The sequence below is a fragment of the Hetaerina americana genome, unplaced genomic scaffold (genome assembly GCF_022747635.1).
Source record: "Hetaerina americana unplaced genomic scaffold, ioHetAmer1.1.p SCAF_1, whole genome shotgun sequence".
NCBI classification, from domain to species: domain Eukaryota; kingdom Metazoa; phylum Arthropoda; class Insecta; order Odonata; family Calopterygidae; genus Hetaerina; species Hetaerina americana.
In genome coordinates, this window is record NW_027286069.1 from 58,535,086 (window position 1) to 58,551,845 (window position 16,760).

The following is a 16,760-nucleotide window of genomic DNA, read 5'->3' on the forward strand; positions in this document are numbered from 1 at the left end:
GAACTCAATTCGTAAAAACCAAAAAAAGATTGAAATAATTTATTTATTATATATGTCACATTCGTTATTCCATTTCACTAAAATCCTGCCTAGGGACTTTGTTTTGGCTGATGCTTCAACATTTTGCAAAAATGCATCGCTGCATTATCATTAAATGAATTTCTAACTAACATGAAAACATTTTTCATTTCTTTCCATATCAAAAATTAAATTATTATCTAAACCTATACCTATCTCTAGCAGATAAAAATCTGTCAAAAATTACTACTCTACAGTGTCTGGATCCAAACTCTGTACAATTTATTTATAACTGGATGAAGACAATCATAATATACCATGGCATAAGGCATAATTTCCATGGCATAAGTATTACACTTCTCATGTTAAATTCTTAATGAGACACTTGAATCTTTATCCATTTATAGACATTTATATTTGCTAGACAAAAGCAATAGAACACAAAATTAATATCGTATCATAATTCCAAAGAAACTGCGGGGGATGCCGCAACAGTAACTTTTAACGGAGTCATCCGCTAATGTGCATTTCAATGCAACAATTTCAGAGTGTAAAAAAGTCGAATGATTTTTACACTCTGAAATTGTTGCATTGAAATTCCTATCATAATGCTGATAATATCCTCTGTTTTGTTCACACTTAATGCTAATTTATCATAAAATACTAATTTAATTTTCATTATACCATCTGATTTCTATTACCTTTCATTCCAAGAAATTTACATCATACTGTTACAAATCAATACATTTTGCCTTTTATAGGTGTAATACTGCACTAAAATTTTGCATGAAGAATAAACTGATAGTAAAACTAGGTTGAAAATTATCATTATGCATCGATACAGAATTCTTCAAGGATCTTTCAATGTTTAACCCTTTGAGTGCAAAGCATATTTGTTAAATATGAGCAAAAAATGTTATGATGAGGCTATAAAACATTATTATAAACAATAATTTGCTGAATATTTTACAAATTACAGTAAACATAATATCCTTTTGTTAGCATTGTGCATTGAAGCAATTAAACAAAAAACCAATTGCAGTAAATCCATCTTAGAAAAATAAATTCTTTACTTCGAAATTACTTTTAAAATATTTGACACAGCAAAATACAAAACCTATGATTACTTAAAACTTAAAATGAAAACTTCACAACATACAAAAAAATGAACACAAACAGAATTCACACTAGATATATATCAATGCATATCAACAGAGAAAAACACTTGATAAACGTGCATGAAATGCATAAACACAATGTAATAATGTGAAAATATTCATTTATTAACATTTGTTTTGAGTGGCAATTGATGCACCTTGGGCGCAGCACTTTGTCACACCTCACTCATGCAATTCATGACGTGATCTTTCTTTCCATTGTAGAGAACTCCTTGCACAATCTAAGTTTTCTTTCTAGAAGCATTTTTGAACAACATCATGAAAGGCACCTGGAGGATTTTCTTCATCGCTGCATTTGTTAAAATGTCTCTAACCTTGTGTCTAACTCTTGCAAGCTCTTCTATTATGGAGCTGTTGAAGTTCAATGGAGACATTAGATTGTTCCAACAAATATATTTTCCTTGAATAGAATGTATGCATTCAGCAACATTCTCGATATTACATTGAATTCCACCTTCTTTCACCCAAATACACATAAAAGCATCATACCAAACATCTATGCCTCCCATATATCCGTTGTATTCCAATATATCTGGCTTGGAAACTGGCATTATAATTATTTTTGATGGACTGTTCAACATTGTTAGGCCAGAAGAAGTGCTCATGAGATATACTTGCTTTTTGAGATTACTTTTTCCTAATTCCACACAGAAAAAACTTCCAAAAAATCTTAACTCTCCCAAAATGAAGTTTTGTAGAAGCTGTTGAGGTAATAATTTTCAATCTCTACAAACTGTTCCTGTTAAGTATGTCCTGACTGAGTAGTGGAACCTAGCCAGGGGTATTAAAGTAAAGCAACTGTAACAAAAGATGGGGTAACCTTATTTCTGTATAATGTCCTGGGGTGAGCAATTTAGTTATGTCCATATAGACTAAACCATAATAGGCCTATACTGATTCAATGCAGAAAGTGAGATTAATTATTGTTGCATTTACAGCCCACCAGGAGGATACCCTGAGAGCCAATGCAGCACTCAGCATTCCAACAGTAAGCCACGCCCTCTTATGGCAGCATTTTGAAAGTCTGACTCATTGTCATGCAATATAAGGTACTTATCTCTTCAGATGAGGGAGTCATATGTTTCAAGGATGCTCATTCCGTCACCAGGACATGAAGTCTTATATGCAGCACTTCCCATTTAGGCAGTAAACAACTCCCTCATGGTAAAGAATGACTCATTGTAAGATGATACAAGGTCCCTATTAGGTTTCTATCTCCCCAGACGTGTAGGTCAAACATCTCAAAGATGCAAAGCATTGCCACTGAGAGAGCAATGGACCTATTCTGCTGAAAAACTGGAAATGGTTCTTATGCTATTTCAGGCAGTTATGAAAATGTCCATTACTAAAGCTTCCTTATCATGCAAACTGCATGGAGTTTAGACGATAATTGCAATCGTAAATGAAATTAAAAGGACTATTCAAATGAAAGAAAAAATCATACCAGAATTAATATGGCAGGATATGAATAAGCATAAAAATTCAAAAAATTGATCAATATGCTGGAGAATTTAGGAGGATGGACAGAAAAGTAGAAACATTAAATGAAGTATTACTATGTGTAAAATATAGTTTACAAAGAGGGAATTGTTGAGGGAACCTTAAGTAAAGGTATAAAGAAAACGCTATTGAAATCTTTATCATGGAGGTTACTTTTGTTTGGATAGGAAACATGGTTGTTGAGGCAAGAGGATAAGCTTAGACTGCTGGCTTTTGAGATGTTGGTGAGGAGAAGAATGTAAAAAATTAATTGGACTGAAAGGAAAACCAATGATTATGTTCTAGGCATAGTAGGGGTGCAGAGATAACTTAGAAGAAACTCAAGGAAGGCAAGAGAAGTGGATACAGTAGATACTAAGAGGCAATGGGATGGTGAAAACAGTAATAAGTGGAAGAATGCTGGGAAAGCGAGGCAAGAGGAGGAATGGAGTAAGCATTTTAGATGAAATAAGTGATTTATAAATTATGTGCAGCTAAGGAATAGGCTCTTATAATATGTACTATGGAGTTTAAGGATATTTTGTGCCATATTAGTACGGATTTAAGAATACAGCAGTATATAGTGCCAGTGTCCAACCTAAACCCACACAAAGTCAGTAGACTTCAGCGAATAATAATTCAAATACTTAAGACTATAATTTAATTTTCCTGAAGTAGCTCAATGATGAGTTTCTTATTCTGATACATCCTATTCCTCCATGAGACTTGCTGATCATATAGATACAAAAGCATTTAGATATGTATCTGCAGAAAGCATTGGTACAATGAAACGTTGTAAAATGAGCATAATTCATTCCGTGATCTTTCTTGTAAAGCGAAAGACTTGTTTAGTGAAGCAACCTTTCATGTATGAATTAATGTAAAATATGATAGTGCATTTCATGCTAATAAATAAATTATGTACAAGATTTATTCAAAGGAAATCATAAATAAATACAGTTTACAGGATTGTGGTTTATGTTTACCTTTTCCTCTACTGCAGAATAAAGAAACTGAAAAAGTTAACTTTTTGTAAAAAAGAATACAAATAATAGTTTTACCAATTCTGCTACATACTTAATTCCTTTTTACTAGGAAGCTGTCTATAGGCATTTTTTTACTGATGCTTCAAAATTTTATGAAAATGTGACTCAGATTTATAATTAAGCAAATTTCTGGCACACATCATCACCACTACTATAATTGGGCAATCCTCTTACAAGTGGTACGATGCAAAAGTTTCCTCCCAAATATCCACATCACATTTAGCCTGCCGCTTTGGACTTCTTGATGGCTTGTAGACTTTCTGAATGGTAAACAAACATGGTTTTATTGATAGAAATGAGCTCTTACGGCTAGTAATATATAATAAATGTGAAACTCCAATAGCCGTAAACAGTTTACCTTTCTAAACAAAGTAAAATTGAAATTAATTGGCTAGCGCCACAAGTCAAGAAGGGGTAAAAGGTAAAAAAGGGATAATGAGGTAGGTAAAAGGGGTAAAAGGTAAAAAAGGAGAGGATAAGAAAGGTGAATACGAATACGCGTATTTCCGCCACAAAGTAGCCCTCTTCAGCGTACTGAAGGGTAATCGTCACTACAACACAAGTCGAAGTGAGAAAGGGTAAGGGCAATCCGAAGAATATATAGTGTTACATGTGTGGGGGAGGGAGGGGGTTGTGAAAAACTTGTGGCGCTAGCCAATTAATTTCAATTTTACTTTGTTTAGAAAGGTAAACTGTTTACGGCTATTGGAGTTTCACATTAATTATATAAACATGGTTTTAATTTTCAGATCACCACCTCTTTCTCCATGTCTCACAATACCATTGATGCCAGTTCTTCTTGACTACTCCTTGAATTATGTATGGCTCCCCTAAAATACTTATTCAGCCACTGAAGATCCTGACATCTTCCAAACTTTTGAAAAAATTTTTGATCACAAGTGACACTAAGATGCTAGCAGAAGGAGTGCTCTTCACAAAATGAAGGAGCAGGCGCGCAATCATTCCGGGAAGCCTGCTCTCCTCATTGCTCATTATGCAAAAAGTCGTTCATTTAGTGAGTCATTTTTCAGGTTCAATATTTTGATTCATTAGGCGAATTGCTCTCTATGCGAGGTACTCGTTAAGCGAGGTTCCACAGTATATTGAAAATACCTCAACTAAGACTACTTCTCAAATTTAACACTTCATTAATCCTGTCTAAAACTACTTTTGGCAAACTGTATTTCAACCATGTTTAAAATTCTTATTTGATTTCGGAAAAAGTCAATTTATCAGAGACAACAGTACATACGTGGAAGTATCATTTTGAAGTAATTATTATTAAGAAATAACAGAGATATTTGGATAAAATTTCTTTTGCATATTACTTGACCCTTATGTAGATAATATTGTAAATTACAGCTATTAATATGGATTTATTTGTTTCTGTAAGCTGTAGATTGAAGTAACTCAGTGTGGAAAAGATAATGCTCACAGAGTGATTAAGTTCCTTCATTTGAAAGGTGACAGTACCCGCGAAATCCATGATTAAATAATGGGTGTTTACAGAAATGATAGCCCATCATACGACACATTTGTGAGGTAGAAAAGGAAATTTCAAACTGCCCATATATCCCTCACAGGCAAACCAGGAAGTGAAAGATCATTACTCGTGGACAGTACTCTCACAGTTAAGAAAGTGGAGTACTTTATCCTATTAGGCTAAAGAGCAAGGATCCCGATGACCACGAATGAGATTAATCTTAGTTACTTAGAGAGTGGAAAATTATTCACTAATGGTGCCAGCACGCTGAGTTCCACACTTAATAACTCTATTTAGAGGCAAACATGGCACGACCTGGCAAGGAAAATGTTGAATATTTTGGACCAAGACGAAGAGGATATTTTGGTCGCCTGGTAACAATGGATGAATCATGGACTTAAATATAGTCCAGAGACCAAAGAGATAAGCAAGGAGTGGAAGCACGGCAACTCACCTCCCCCCAAGAAGGCTAAGGTGCAGAGGTCTGCAGGGAAGGTCATGCTGTCTGTTTTTTGGAACTGTTGTGGAGTCATCTTAACAGAATACCTGAAGGACCAGACCATCACTGGTGCCTATTACTGAACACTGCTGAACAAATTGTGTGATGCTCTGAAAAATAAATGGTACGGTGAGATCACCAAGGCATCTGTCTTCTTGCCGACAATGCACCTGCTGACTCATCATGAGGTGAAGTTGAGGAATCATAGCTATGTGGCTCTGAAACTTTGCCATATCCACCTTCTTCTCCTGATCTCACCCAAGCGACTATGTTCTCATTCTCAGAGCTCAAAAAATCATTGCATGGTCAGAGATTCGACAACACAAATTCAATAACAAAAACACCTCATTCAAGAAGTGGAGCAATGGTTTTCGATGCAATCTGCTAGATTCTACAATGGCAGGCTTAGGAAGTTCAAGAAACGCTAGGAGAAATGTATAACTCAGGATAGGGACTATGTACAGAAGTCTTAGTAGTAACAAAAAAAATTAAGTTTCTACCTTGATTATTTTTTAGTAATAATTTAAAGTTTACAATATACCTCATATGCTAATATTTTTCACAACATATGGAAAGATATAAGGCCCATTTTACCTTAATACTTCACAACCTGCTGTTACAATATGCATCTTGTTCAAGGTCAAAAATCTTTGGTTTCGAAGTAAAGAGATATTGCATCATTGAATCTTTGATTTAACTCAAATAATACAATGTAATGTATGACAATGTAAGAAATGATTAGAGAAATTTAAAATTATTAACACTACTAAGGAATTTAAGTTGCAAACATTAGATTCGAGTATCAAGAGGGAAAAGGGAATAATGGATGGGAGCCGATTCATACCAAAAACAATGGCCTTCCTTGGCGTCTGGTAAGCATCATGTTGGGTGTTCGTAAGGGTTTTGGTACAAAAGCTCTTTTGAAAGGTTTTTAATTTCATTAGCCAACCGATGCATGTAATGTTATACACCAATTTTTCTGGAATAATCCACAAAATATTCATTAATTTCTAAAAATTACCAAGGCAGTTCAACATATGCATATAAAATTTAAAGTTATCTGGTGGCAGGGCATCAGTAACATGGTGGGATCAATCAGCGTAATGATGCAGGCCATATCATTATAGGATCAATGTTCATTAATTTACTAAAATTCAGGTTACATTGCTATGCCTGAAAGAATCCTGGCTCGGGTGGGAAAGCAGGGAGGAAGGAGGCCTCAAGCAGTGAACACAGTCAGCGGCAAAACAGTGAGCATGGTCACAGGATCATAACCAGGCCAAAGCAGACTCTCACCGAATGGTCACCTAGTGATAACCGGCCATGGCAGTGCCAAGACAGCAAACGTAATCACGGGATCATAACTGGGACAACGCCAACTCTCTAGAGCCCCTCCTTTAGAGCCCATTCACCCTGGATGCAGGCCCTTAAATACAGGGCGTGTGTAGTGGGTGGGGTAAAGGAGTAGGGTCTTTTTCCCTCTAATGTTGCTGGTTTGGTAGCATTTCTCCTGACATTATTGTACTCCATCTCGTCTTCCAGAACACTCGTACTTGTATTCTAGGAAGCAGGGGGTGCATACCCTATTAGGGAAGGTGGCATGTAACTCTTTAGGGAGGGCAGCATTAGGGTATCTTCCCTCTGACGCTGTTGGTTCAGTAGCATCCCTTTTGACAATACCTATGGATTAGTTCTCCCCCTAGTGTTATACCCCTAGATTTTAAATAAAAATACATTTGAATTTACCTCTCCAATTGATGCAGTAAGAAAAATTGTAAATGGATTATTAGGTACCAAGGAACCTCGCTTGACAAGCAACTCGCATTGTGAGTAATTGCATAAAGAGCAAAATTGAGATACCCAAAAATTACTTGCTTAATGAGTGACAAGGAGAGTTGAATTCCTGGAATGATTGCGCACCTGCAACTTCAGTTTGTGTATAGCACTTGTTCCGCTAGCATCTTAGTGTCATTAATGATCACACATTTTTCCAAACTTGTGTTCAGGCTTATTATTGGTGATTTTTTGTGCAAAGTTTAATAATATCTTGTGCATAGTTTTGCAAGCAGCAACTTGGAAATGTAACCCCAGCTTGTATACCATTCAGTAAGTACCCGAGCCTTCAAGCAGTGTTAAGTCCAAAACAGCAGGAAGAATGTGATGAGGAGATTACAAGAAACTGTTACATTTGATCATGCATATGAAGAATCACCCTAATAAGGAAGTGGCTATTCACACCAGAAATTTATTTAATGATTATTCGGAGTTACAAAATTTTGAAGCATCAGCAAAAACTTATGTCCCTAGACTGATTTCTAGTTAAAATGAAATAGGCAATTATCATAAATAATAAACTATTTATTTGGATTCTTTTCTGCCTTTACAAATCGAGTTTGTATGGCTGGTTACTTCATTCCACGATAGGAGAAAAGGTGAGCATGGTCCACAATCCTAAATAATATATATAATTTCTTTGAATAAACCTTGTATACAATTTATATATTGGCATGAAACACATCATATGTTAGATTAATTAATTCAGTGTTTCATTAAACGTGAGTTTCACTTTATGACTAAGATCGCAGAATGAATTATGCTCGTTGTACGAGGTTCCACTGTAATGTGGTTTCCAGCTTACATGAAAAACTAATGGGACTGACCACATTATGGTAAGCTCTCACTTCAGCAAAATCACTGGTAGAGACCACTTTATGGAATCGTGTTTATAAGTATGCACTGTATAAGGTGTCTCATTTTTTTATATAACTATTTAAGGTTGACTTGATTGCAATATCAAAGAAAAAGGTTGACAATGGGATTACTTGAGACAAATAGGTTACATGGCTAACACACACTTACCTCAGGAGTTAAGAGCAGCATTGGATTGAGAGAAGGTAGCACTACTGGTTTTTTACACACATTTTTGTACTCCCAGCACTGAAATGGATCACTTGAGATCCTATTGAGCAGAGCCATCATGGTTTTGTCTGTAATAGAATGAACAAAAAATATACACCCTAAAAGAGCAACAGCTGAGTAGTCATTCACTGATGGCACAAAATTTTTATGAAAACTAATGACTTTCTACAAAAACTTGAACAAATGATGAATAATTTTAAATCAAAATACAGGAAGAAAAACTAAGCTAATATATATGCAAGACAAGGTAGAAAATAATAATACTATTAAGGAAAAAGAATACATATCTTCTAATTTTAAGTTGATGGAAGGCAAAGTATTACAAAAATTCTCTCCCTTGCATGAAAAACATAAAAATTACACTTAAAGATTTGGAAACACTGTAAAGCATAAATCATTAGCAGTTACAAAGAGACAAAACCGAGAAAAAGTCTATTGCAGGACACAGGTCAATAAACCCCAGAATTCCATGACTACAGCATATATATAGTTTCCATTTAAACTAATTAGGCATCACAGGTATTAAATGATTCCTTCTTCCATAGTTGTTAAGATGAAAAAATAATCTATATTAAACCTCAACAATCAATTATAACATTTTAAAAATTTGGACATAAGCCACTGCAAGCACTTAGCAGATTTTCTTCTTGAAAACTCAATATACATATAATCCCATCAGCATCTGTTTGTGGTACCCACAATGCCACCCATAGACCAGAATTTGAACTTTATGCAACCAGTAATGGTATTCCTTACAGTCAGGAGCCATTCTATATCACTATTCTCAACTCTTTATCTTCCCAAGTGAATGGGAATGGAATCCCCCAATTTATTGTTTTTAAATATACCATTTGCTTTTTAAAACCATTTGGTTCCAACAAATGTCAGCTGTTACCTAAATTTAATATGAAAATTAATTTAATAAACCATTAATTGAGAAGGACAAAGCAGAACAATAAAGATGGAATAGATTTCCTCGTATTTCTTGCAGCCTATATATAGATTGTTTGTAATGAATCAAAAGCATTAGAATTGGGGAACCAGAATCAAAATTTGAGAATAAGGATAAGAACTGGAATTGATGAAACCTTGAAATATAACCTTCACTAATTAACACTCACATAGGGACTCGAAATGGTTTCCTGGTTGGTAAAAACTCAAGTCCATTGTCATTTCTATTGCATACATTAACTCATTTAATGATCTTATACTTGATTTATGACAAATTGATAATATTGAAAATATCTCACTCCTTCTCCAATCCCATTATGTCAGCAGTGTGCTCAATCATGTGAGATATCCTGAGAGTTCTCAAGCTTTTAGTCGCCCTCAATGACATTCACGAAGTCACAGGTAAGAGCCAAGCATCCAGTTGGTTGAGAATTGATGAAGACTACCCAAAGGGGAAGATATCTTGCAGTTGAAAAACATCAACTTAAGGCACGTAATTCCCTCTAGATGTAAGGAATTAATATGTTTAAGAGTCAAAAGATTTGGTAGTAGAGAGCAAAAAATTAATGAGTGACATCTTACTAATGAATTGTTGAAATTAACATGGGTCAAGCCATAGTAAACACAAACACCACATTTAAAACTGTATATCATTCTTGTAATGATTTTGTTGCATTTATTTTTATATCTTTCACCCTTCTTAATCCCTTCATAATTAGGGAGACAAACATAGCTCCTTTAAAAAGTTTCTTAATGTACCACTGCAAAGTAGCATCTGCTTAATTTCCTGATAAAGTACATTAACTAATACACAAATATTATCTCATGAGAGGTGGGTCGTGGCAGTCCAGGGGTAGACCATTGGACTACTTACTGGAGGGCCTGGGTTCAATTCCCAGGCAAGCCTCTCGGGGCACCTGCAGCTCCACCCAAGCTATGTGATTTTTCAGGCAACAGATCTTCCTGAGAAACCATTACCGGCACAAGGAAAGGAACTGGCCCCCCTACCCTGATGGGTGAATTTCACATGCCATCAGGTTTAGTACTGGGTGAACTCTATCATCAACTACCAAACTGACCTTTGGGTTCATTACTGTGTTTATGGTCTTTTATCCTATGAGAAAACTTTGATTTTGTGCAACGTTCAACCATTTTGGATTTTTCTTATTAAAGTAGGAGATCACTATGTATCATGTACCATCAAGTGTTCCAAAACAGAATCATGGATCTCAGAATGCATTCATGGTTTATGCAATAAACGCATGAACTGGCGCAACCTGGTGGCCATGATGTGGAATATAGCCCAATAGAGGTGCTAGTTGCCTGAGACCCAATGAGCCACCTATGCTTGGCGGATCATTGAGCTGTGTGTATGGTGCCAGTTATGTTAGTTTCTGTTGTCCTTGTTTTTACCGTTTGTCGAAAATGAAAATTGCCAAAATCCCAGAGCAACAAATCAACATCAGGTATTTTGGTCAAGTGGTCTACGCAATACAATGCGTGATATGGTGCAATTTGGCGGTCATGACGCAGACTAAAGCCCCACCCACTAGCGGCACTAGTTGCCTGAGACCCAATGAGCCATCTGTGCTTGGAGGATTGTCGAGCTGTGCGCATGATGCCAGTTATCTTATGAGGGTAGGCTGAAAAGTAATGCACACACGCTTGTAGAGCTCAAACAAAATGACCTTCAGAAGCGTGCCATGTGGCACATGGAAATAACATTCCCCCTCAATATTCATGCACAGGTTTGAGGTTGTTGCGTTCAGCCAGTGTATTTCAAGAAGCCAAAGTATAGAGCCATGTTCTAGTGCTATGTCAACCCGAGTCAAACAGCACGCTGTTAACAATTTTTAACCCCTAAAAAATTGACTACTACTGACATTTGTCATTGTTTTAAGGCTTTTTAAAGTGAAAATGCTGTTCATCAGTCAACTGTAAATTGATGGGTAGTATAATTTCAGGATTACAAGCCCGAATGAGTGATGTAACTTCTTTTGACTGTGTTTTGGGATGCTCACCGAGTTTGTGTGACCAATTTTCAAGAACGAGGGGCAACAGTAAATTCTTCTCAGTACATACAGACTCTAAAATTACTCTGACGTGGAGTTAGTCATGTTAAAAGCAGCCTGGCGCTAATAATCTTGCAACATGACAATGCTTGTCCACACACCTCGTGCGCAACTGGATAGGCTCCGCGAAACCTGTAAACAGATTTGAACGGATTCCACACCCTCCTTATTCCCCTGATATTGCACCCTGTAATTTTTATTTATTTCCACAACTCAAGAGACACTTCAAGGGTAGTCATTACGCCTCAGACGATGAAGTTGAGGCAGCTGTCAAGTCCTGGATTTGAGAAAAGACAGAAGAGTTATTCAGTGATGGAATGAAAAAACATGTTACATATTGGGAGATATGTGTTAGCCATAACGTTGACTATGTTGAAAAATAAATATATGATTTTGAAACTTAGGAATTGTACTTCAATGTACTTTTTGCCCAATCAGGTTATTTGCTTTTGCTTGCGCTCTACAAGCATGCGTGCATTACTTTTCAGCATACCCTCCTAGTTCCTGTTGTCCTTGTTTTTACTGTTTGTTGAAAATGGAAACTGACGAAGTCCCGGAGCAACAAATCAACATCAAGTATTTTGGTAAAGTGCGGTAAAAGTTATCAAGAAATTACTGAAATGTTGACAGCTGTTTACAGTGATAATGATCTGCAGAAAACATCCCTTTTCAAGTGGATTAAGCATTTTAAAGATGGCCTACAAGATGCCACAGATGATGCAAGGCTGGGACGACCTTCAACCACCAGTGCTGATGACAACATTGATCGTGTCCACTCCCTTGTCCTAACCGATCGTCGAAAAACTGTCCAAATGGTAGCTGATGAACTGACTTTAGGAAAATCAACAGTGCACACTATTTTAACTAAACATGATGGATGGATCCTTCACCATGACAATAAATCTGCACTTTCAGAATTGATTGTTCGCCAGTTTCTGGCAAAAATTCTATCACCATCCCAGATAATCCTATTTATTCACCAGATCTCACCCCCTGCGACTTTTTCCTAATCTCAAAATCCATAAATGTAATGAAGGGACATCACTGGGAAGATGTGGACACAATAAAGCAAGAAACGACAAGAAAACTAAAAAGCCTAATTGCTGAGGTCTTCCAATGGTGCTTTCCAACAGTGGAAAAGATGATGGAATAAGTTCATAGCGACAAATGGAGAGTACTTTGAAGGGGACAAAATCGATGTAGACTAAATTTTGCAAAATAAAGTTTTTATGGCCTCAGTTTGCATATTTATTGGACATAGTAATAGATAAGTAGAACCACTGGAGGAAGGTGGCTTTACTGATCTAATAGATCAAGGGGATCTCATTCATTTTGATAGGCATGTTACAAACACAGTCTTGGGTGACTAAACTCCAAATGAAAAATTAAGCATCTCTAAAACTCTTGAGTGCAAATAAATGTTTGTTAAAAATCTCTCTGTCAAATACTTGATTTAAATTTAGGGCCAAAATTTATATTAAGAAAATTTTACCAATATTTTTGAAGTCCTAAAACTATTTTTAAGTTACCATGTAAATTAAGTACCTATTTATAAATTTAGGAATAAGATTAATGACAAGTACCCAGCTCAAGCTTGGTCAATTCTGCAATGTGGGCCACCAGGTTTTTAAAAGCTTGAATTGGTGAAGGACCAAATTTCTCCCTCCATGATATTTCATCCAGAAATTGCTGGATTGTTACACGATTCAGCAAGGGCAGAACATTCTGAAAAAAGATATTTTCAGAGCAATTGAGTGAATTTATCATTAAATGGCTTTTTACTTAAATATATGGTAAAATTATCAAAGAATGTAAAATAATACACTCCCGAATACCTATAATATGTTCAGCCAAAGCTGAAGTTTACCCTTGCATGTAGATATTTGTAAATAAATAATCCCAAGGGAGTTAATCATAATCAGTTAATGTAGGAGATTGTTTAATCTATAGAACTTAGCCAGATTTTTCAGAATTTATCACTGTAAATAAGTCACGGCTCAAAAGATACAGCAATAGTAATATAAAAATGTGATACAATTCCGGTTCTTTGGCACCTATCTTTCATTGTATTTGCACTTCATCACTGTAAGAAGGAAATTATTGTACAACTACTCTGGAACTTCAATTAAAATACATTTTTCCAGGTGCCATTTCAAACACTTTTTTGGCCATAGGTATATTATACATGCACATAAATAACTGGGTTTTTGTTCATACAGCAGCTTAAAAATACTAACCTGAACAACATGTAATATGGCATATACTAATTTTATTATCAGTAGATGATCTAACTAGGAAATGACCAATAACGCTTCATTACAGGCATTAATTGGAGGTCTTTCATTTCCATTGTACTTCAACAATGTCTCAATTAAAACTTTAAATTCATATAAAATAGATTTAAAACAAATGTAAATGATTTTATGCAGTTTATTTCTTAAGTAATTTTCAGTAAAAAAATGTCAGGTAAGTTTCATTAAATAAAATGTATACCAAATAATTCCTATACAATGAAATTGATTATTACTGAGGATGTCTATTTTATAAAATACAAAGTCTCTATGGGTATCTTTTTGTATTGAAACTATGATTCAGAAGATGTTTCATTCATTATGAACAGCACTTCAAAAGTAATATGTCATCTAATAGTTTATTAAGGAAAAATCAAGGCATTAAAACTTGGCAAGCGAAGAATTGTTCAGTTACTAGAAAATACTGAAATGAGAAGTAATCTCAAAATTCTAATTACAATAAAACCGAGGAATAATTTTAACTTGTCAACTATTGTCACATGTGGTTTTGGACTAAATAATAAATGCATTGTTTAACAGGTAACCAAATAAGTAAATATGAACTTTAAAATGCAATTATTTAAGCAGGTAAACACAAGTTGAATACCTCAAACATTGACACAAAGAAAGCATATCCTATGGCAACAGTCTAAAGAGAATATGAGCACGATATTAATTTATTTTACCAAATATCATTAGGTAAAATTAAACTTTGTGCACTGACTTTTGTAAGGTAACCTGCCAGGGTATATAAATTATATCCTTGATATTGTGATCATTCCTCATGGTAATACTGTATTTTCCCATCAATAACATGCACCCAGAATTTTGTAGTTATCATGAATTTGTATAGATACTGCGCGCCCAGGGCTTAATAGTTATAATGAAAGGAGAAACTTTGTAATTCCACATAGATTTAATAGTTATCTTGAACGTGTAAAGATGCCGCGCATCTGTATATACATATATATATGCAGGTAAATATTATATATAATGTGTGTAAAAATACATCTCTATCAGATTGTGTGTGTGTGTAAAAATTGGTCTATATTTGGATTTTTTTCAATTTTCATTACATAACGCACATCGTCATTTTTTCAATAATCTGAATATTTTTGGATAGATAGCATGCGTGTTATCGATGGGAAAATACAGTATTACCATATGTAGTGTGCAAAGAAAAGATCATTGAATTATCCAATTTGTTCATATATTGCCAATGGAATGAGCCAAAAAGTTTCTTTCCAGGTTATTTCAGAAAGTTGACTCACAATAGCAACGTCACATTTTATTCATGTAGTAGCTAGGTAAGTTAAACCTAAAGGATTTAGCAATGGTATTTAATACTTCTGGAATGCATGAGCACCTGAACAATCACTGAAAATGCATTTTATGGACAAATAATTGCACTCTTTGCTTCTTTGATACAGGTCAGTGAAGTAATGCATAGATAAAAAGAAAGAAGAACAAATTTCAGTAGAAAAAGTTAATTAAAAAGTCAATTAAAAAGAAAAACTAGAAATATTGACAATGTGTACCTGAAAAGATCTAGGAATTGATGTACTGAGATACTCCACTATTTTCAAGTTCCTACCACTGGGTCCATCTGGGGCAGTCTGTCGGACATTCTGGAATCCCAAATCATGAAGACAGTTTTGATCTGTAGAAAGATCAGTAACTATAATACTCTTCTTGTCAACCCAGGTCACCAAAGGGGCTAAGATACGGTGATAATCACGCTTCATAGAGGTTGGAGTCCCAGGAGTTCTCTTGGTTGGTTCCACTGCTAAAAGTCTCACTATGTTTTTCTCCAGATCAAGCACCCCTAATATTTCAGCCTTAACCTAAATAATAAAAAATACACTTTAAAATGGTTTTTGCAGTAAATTAATTGAATCCTTATTTCTATTCATTTATTTATACAATAAATATTCTCACAATTACTTATTACATTCTTCTACCATTTCATTAATACATGCATAAAAAAGTGCGCATTTGAACATTCTCTTTATTATATTCAGTGAAAACAAAATCTAGAACCTCAACTTTGGAACCTGATAACCTAAAATTAGGCTTATGAAGTAATGACTTCATTCATATAAGAGGCATGGCACTATGGTTAGTACCAGAAGGAAACTATTAACCATTACCGTTTTCCCTTGAGGAGATATAAATAATCTTTTCTTTGAAGAAAAAGAATGGCAGGTTTAGGAACTATTTTTTGCAACATAAGTAAATTTTGAAGCTCAATCACATCCAAGTCAGTCTTAATTTATTTGTGATAACTATTTATAGATTTGTGAGGCTCATCAACAAGCTCTGTTAGTGATGTTTCATCACTCATAATGATGTTTATCCTACCGGTAGCCTACTGGTTAAGGTAGGTTTATGATGAGTTCAAGCTATCAAGCGTTAGAGCGACATTTCCCTTTTCCCTCTAAATATCCCATCATCCTCTTCTACAAAAAGCCCCACTTCAGCACTATGCATTTCCTTCCTCCCTTCATTCTGTCTAACATCCCTATACTATTCCTGCTCCTTCCTAACATTTTACTCTCTATTCAAGTCTTCAGCATTCCATTGTCAATCAATATTCTCTGCATCCATTTTTCCTGCCTTCTTATCATTTCTCCCAAAAATTACCTCTGTTACCCACCATACCTAGCACTTCCTTAATTGTTTCCATTGCTGTCCACTTTTCCATCCTTTTCCACAACCACATTTCAAAAGCAACCAATCACTGCTCATCATCCTGCTTTCATGATCACTTTTCCGCACCGCACATAACTGAACTCCATAAAAAAGTTTTAACAAGCCTTTTCTT

General features: G+C 35.2%; 1 protein-coding gene across 2 annotated transcripts in view; it reads right to left on the reverse strand.

The window, feature by feature from the left end:
* The window catches only part of LOC139691997 (uncharacterized), a 70,453-nt gene that overhangs the window by 30,953 nt on the left and 22,740 nt on the right, over window positions 1-16,760 (reverse strand). For both annotated transcript variants that reach the window (XM_071590002.1, XM_071590010.1), the window contains exons 8-10: window positions 15,475-15,780; window positions 13,229-13,370; window positions 8,563-8,690 (exon numbers count right to left, since the gene is read on the reverse strand). In XM_071590002.1, the coding sequence (XP_071446103.1) occupies window positions 8,563-8,690; window positions 13,229-13,370; window positions 15,475-15,780 (576 nt within the window). The remainder of the gene's footprint in view (window positions 1-8,562; window positions 8,691-13,228; window positions 13,371-15,474; window positions 15,781-16,760) is intronic.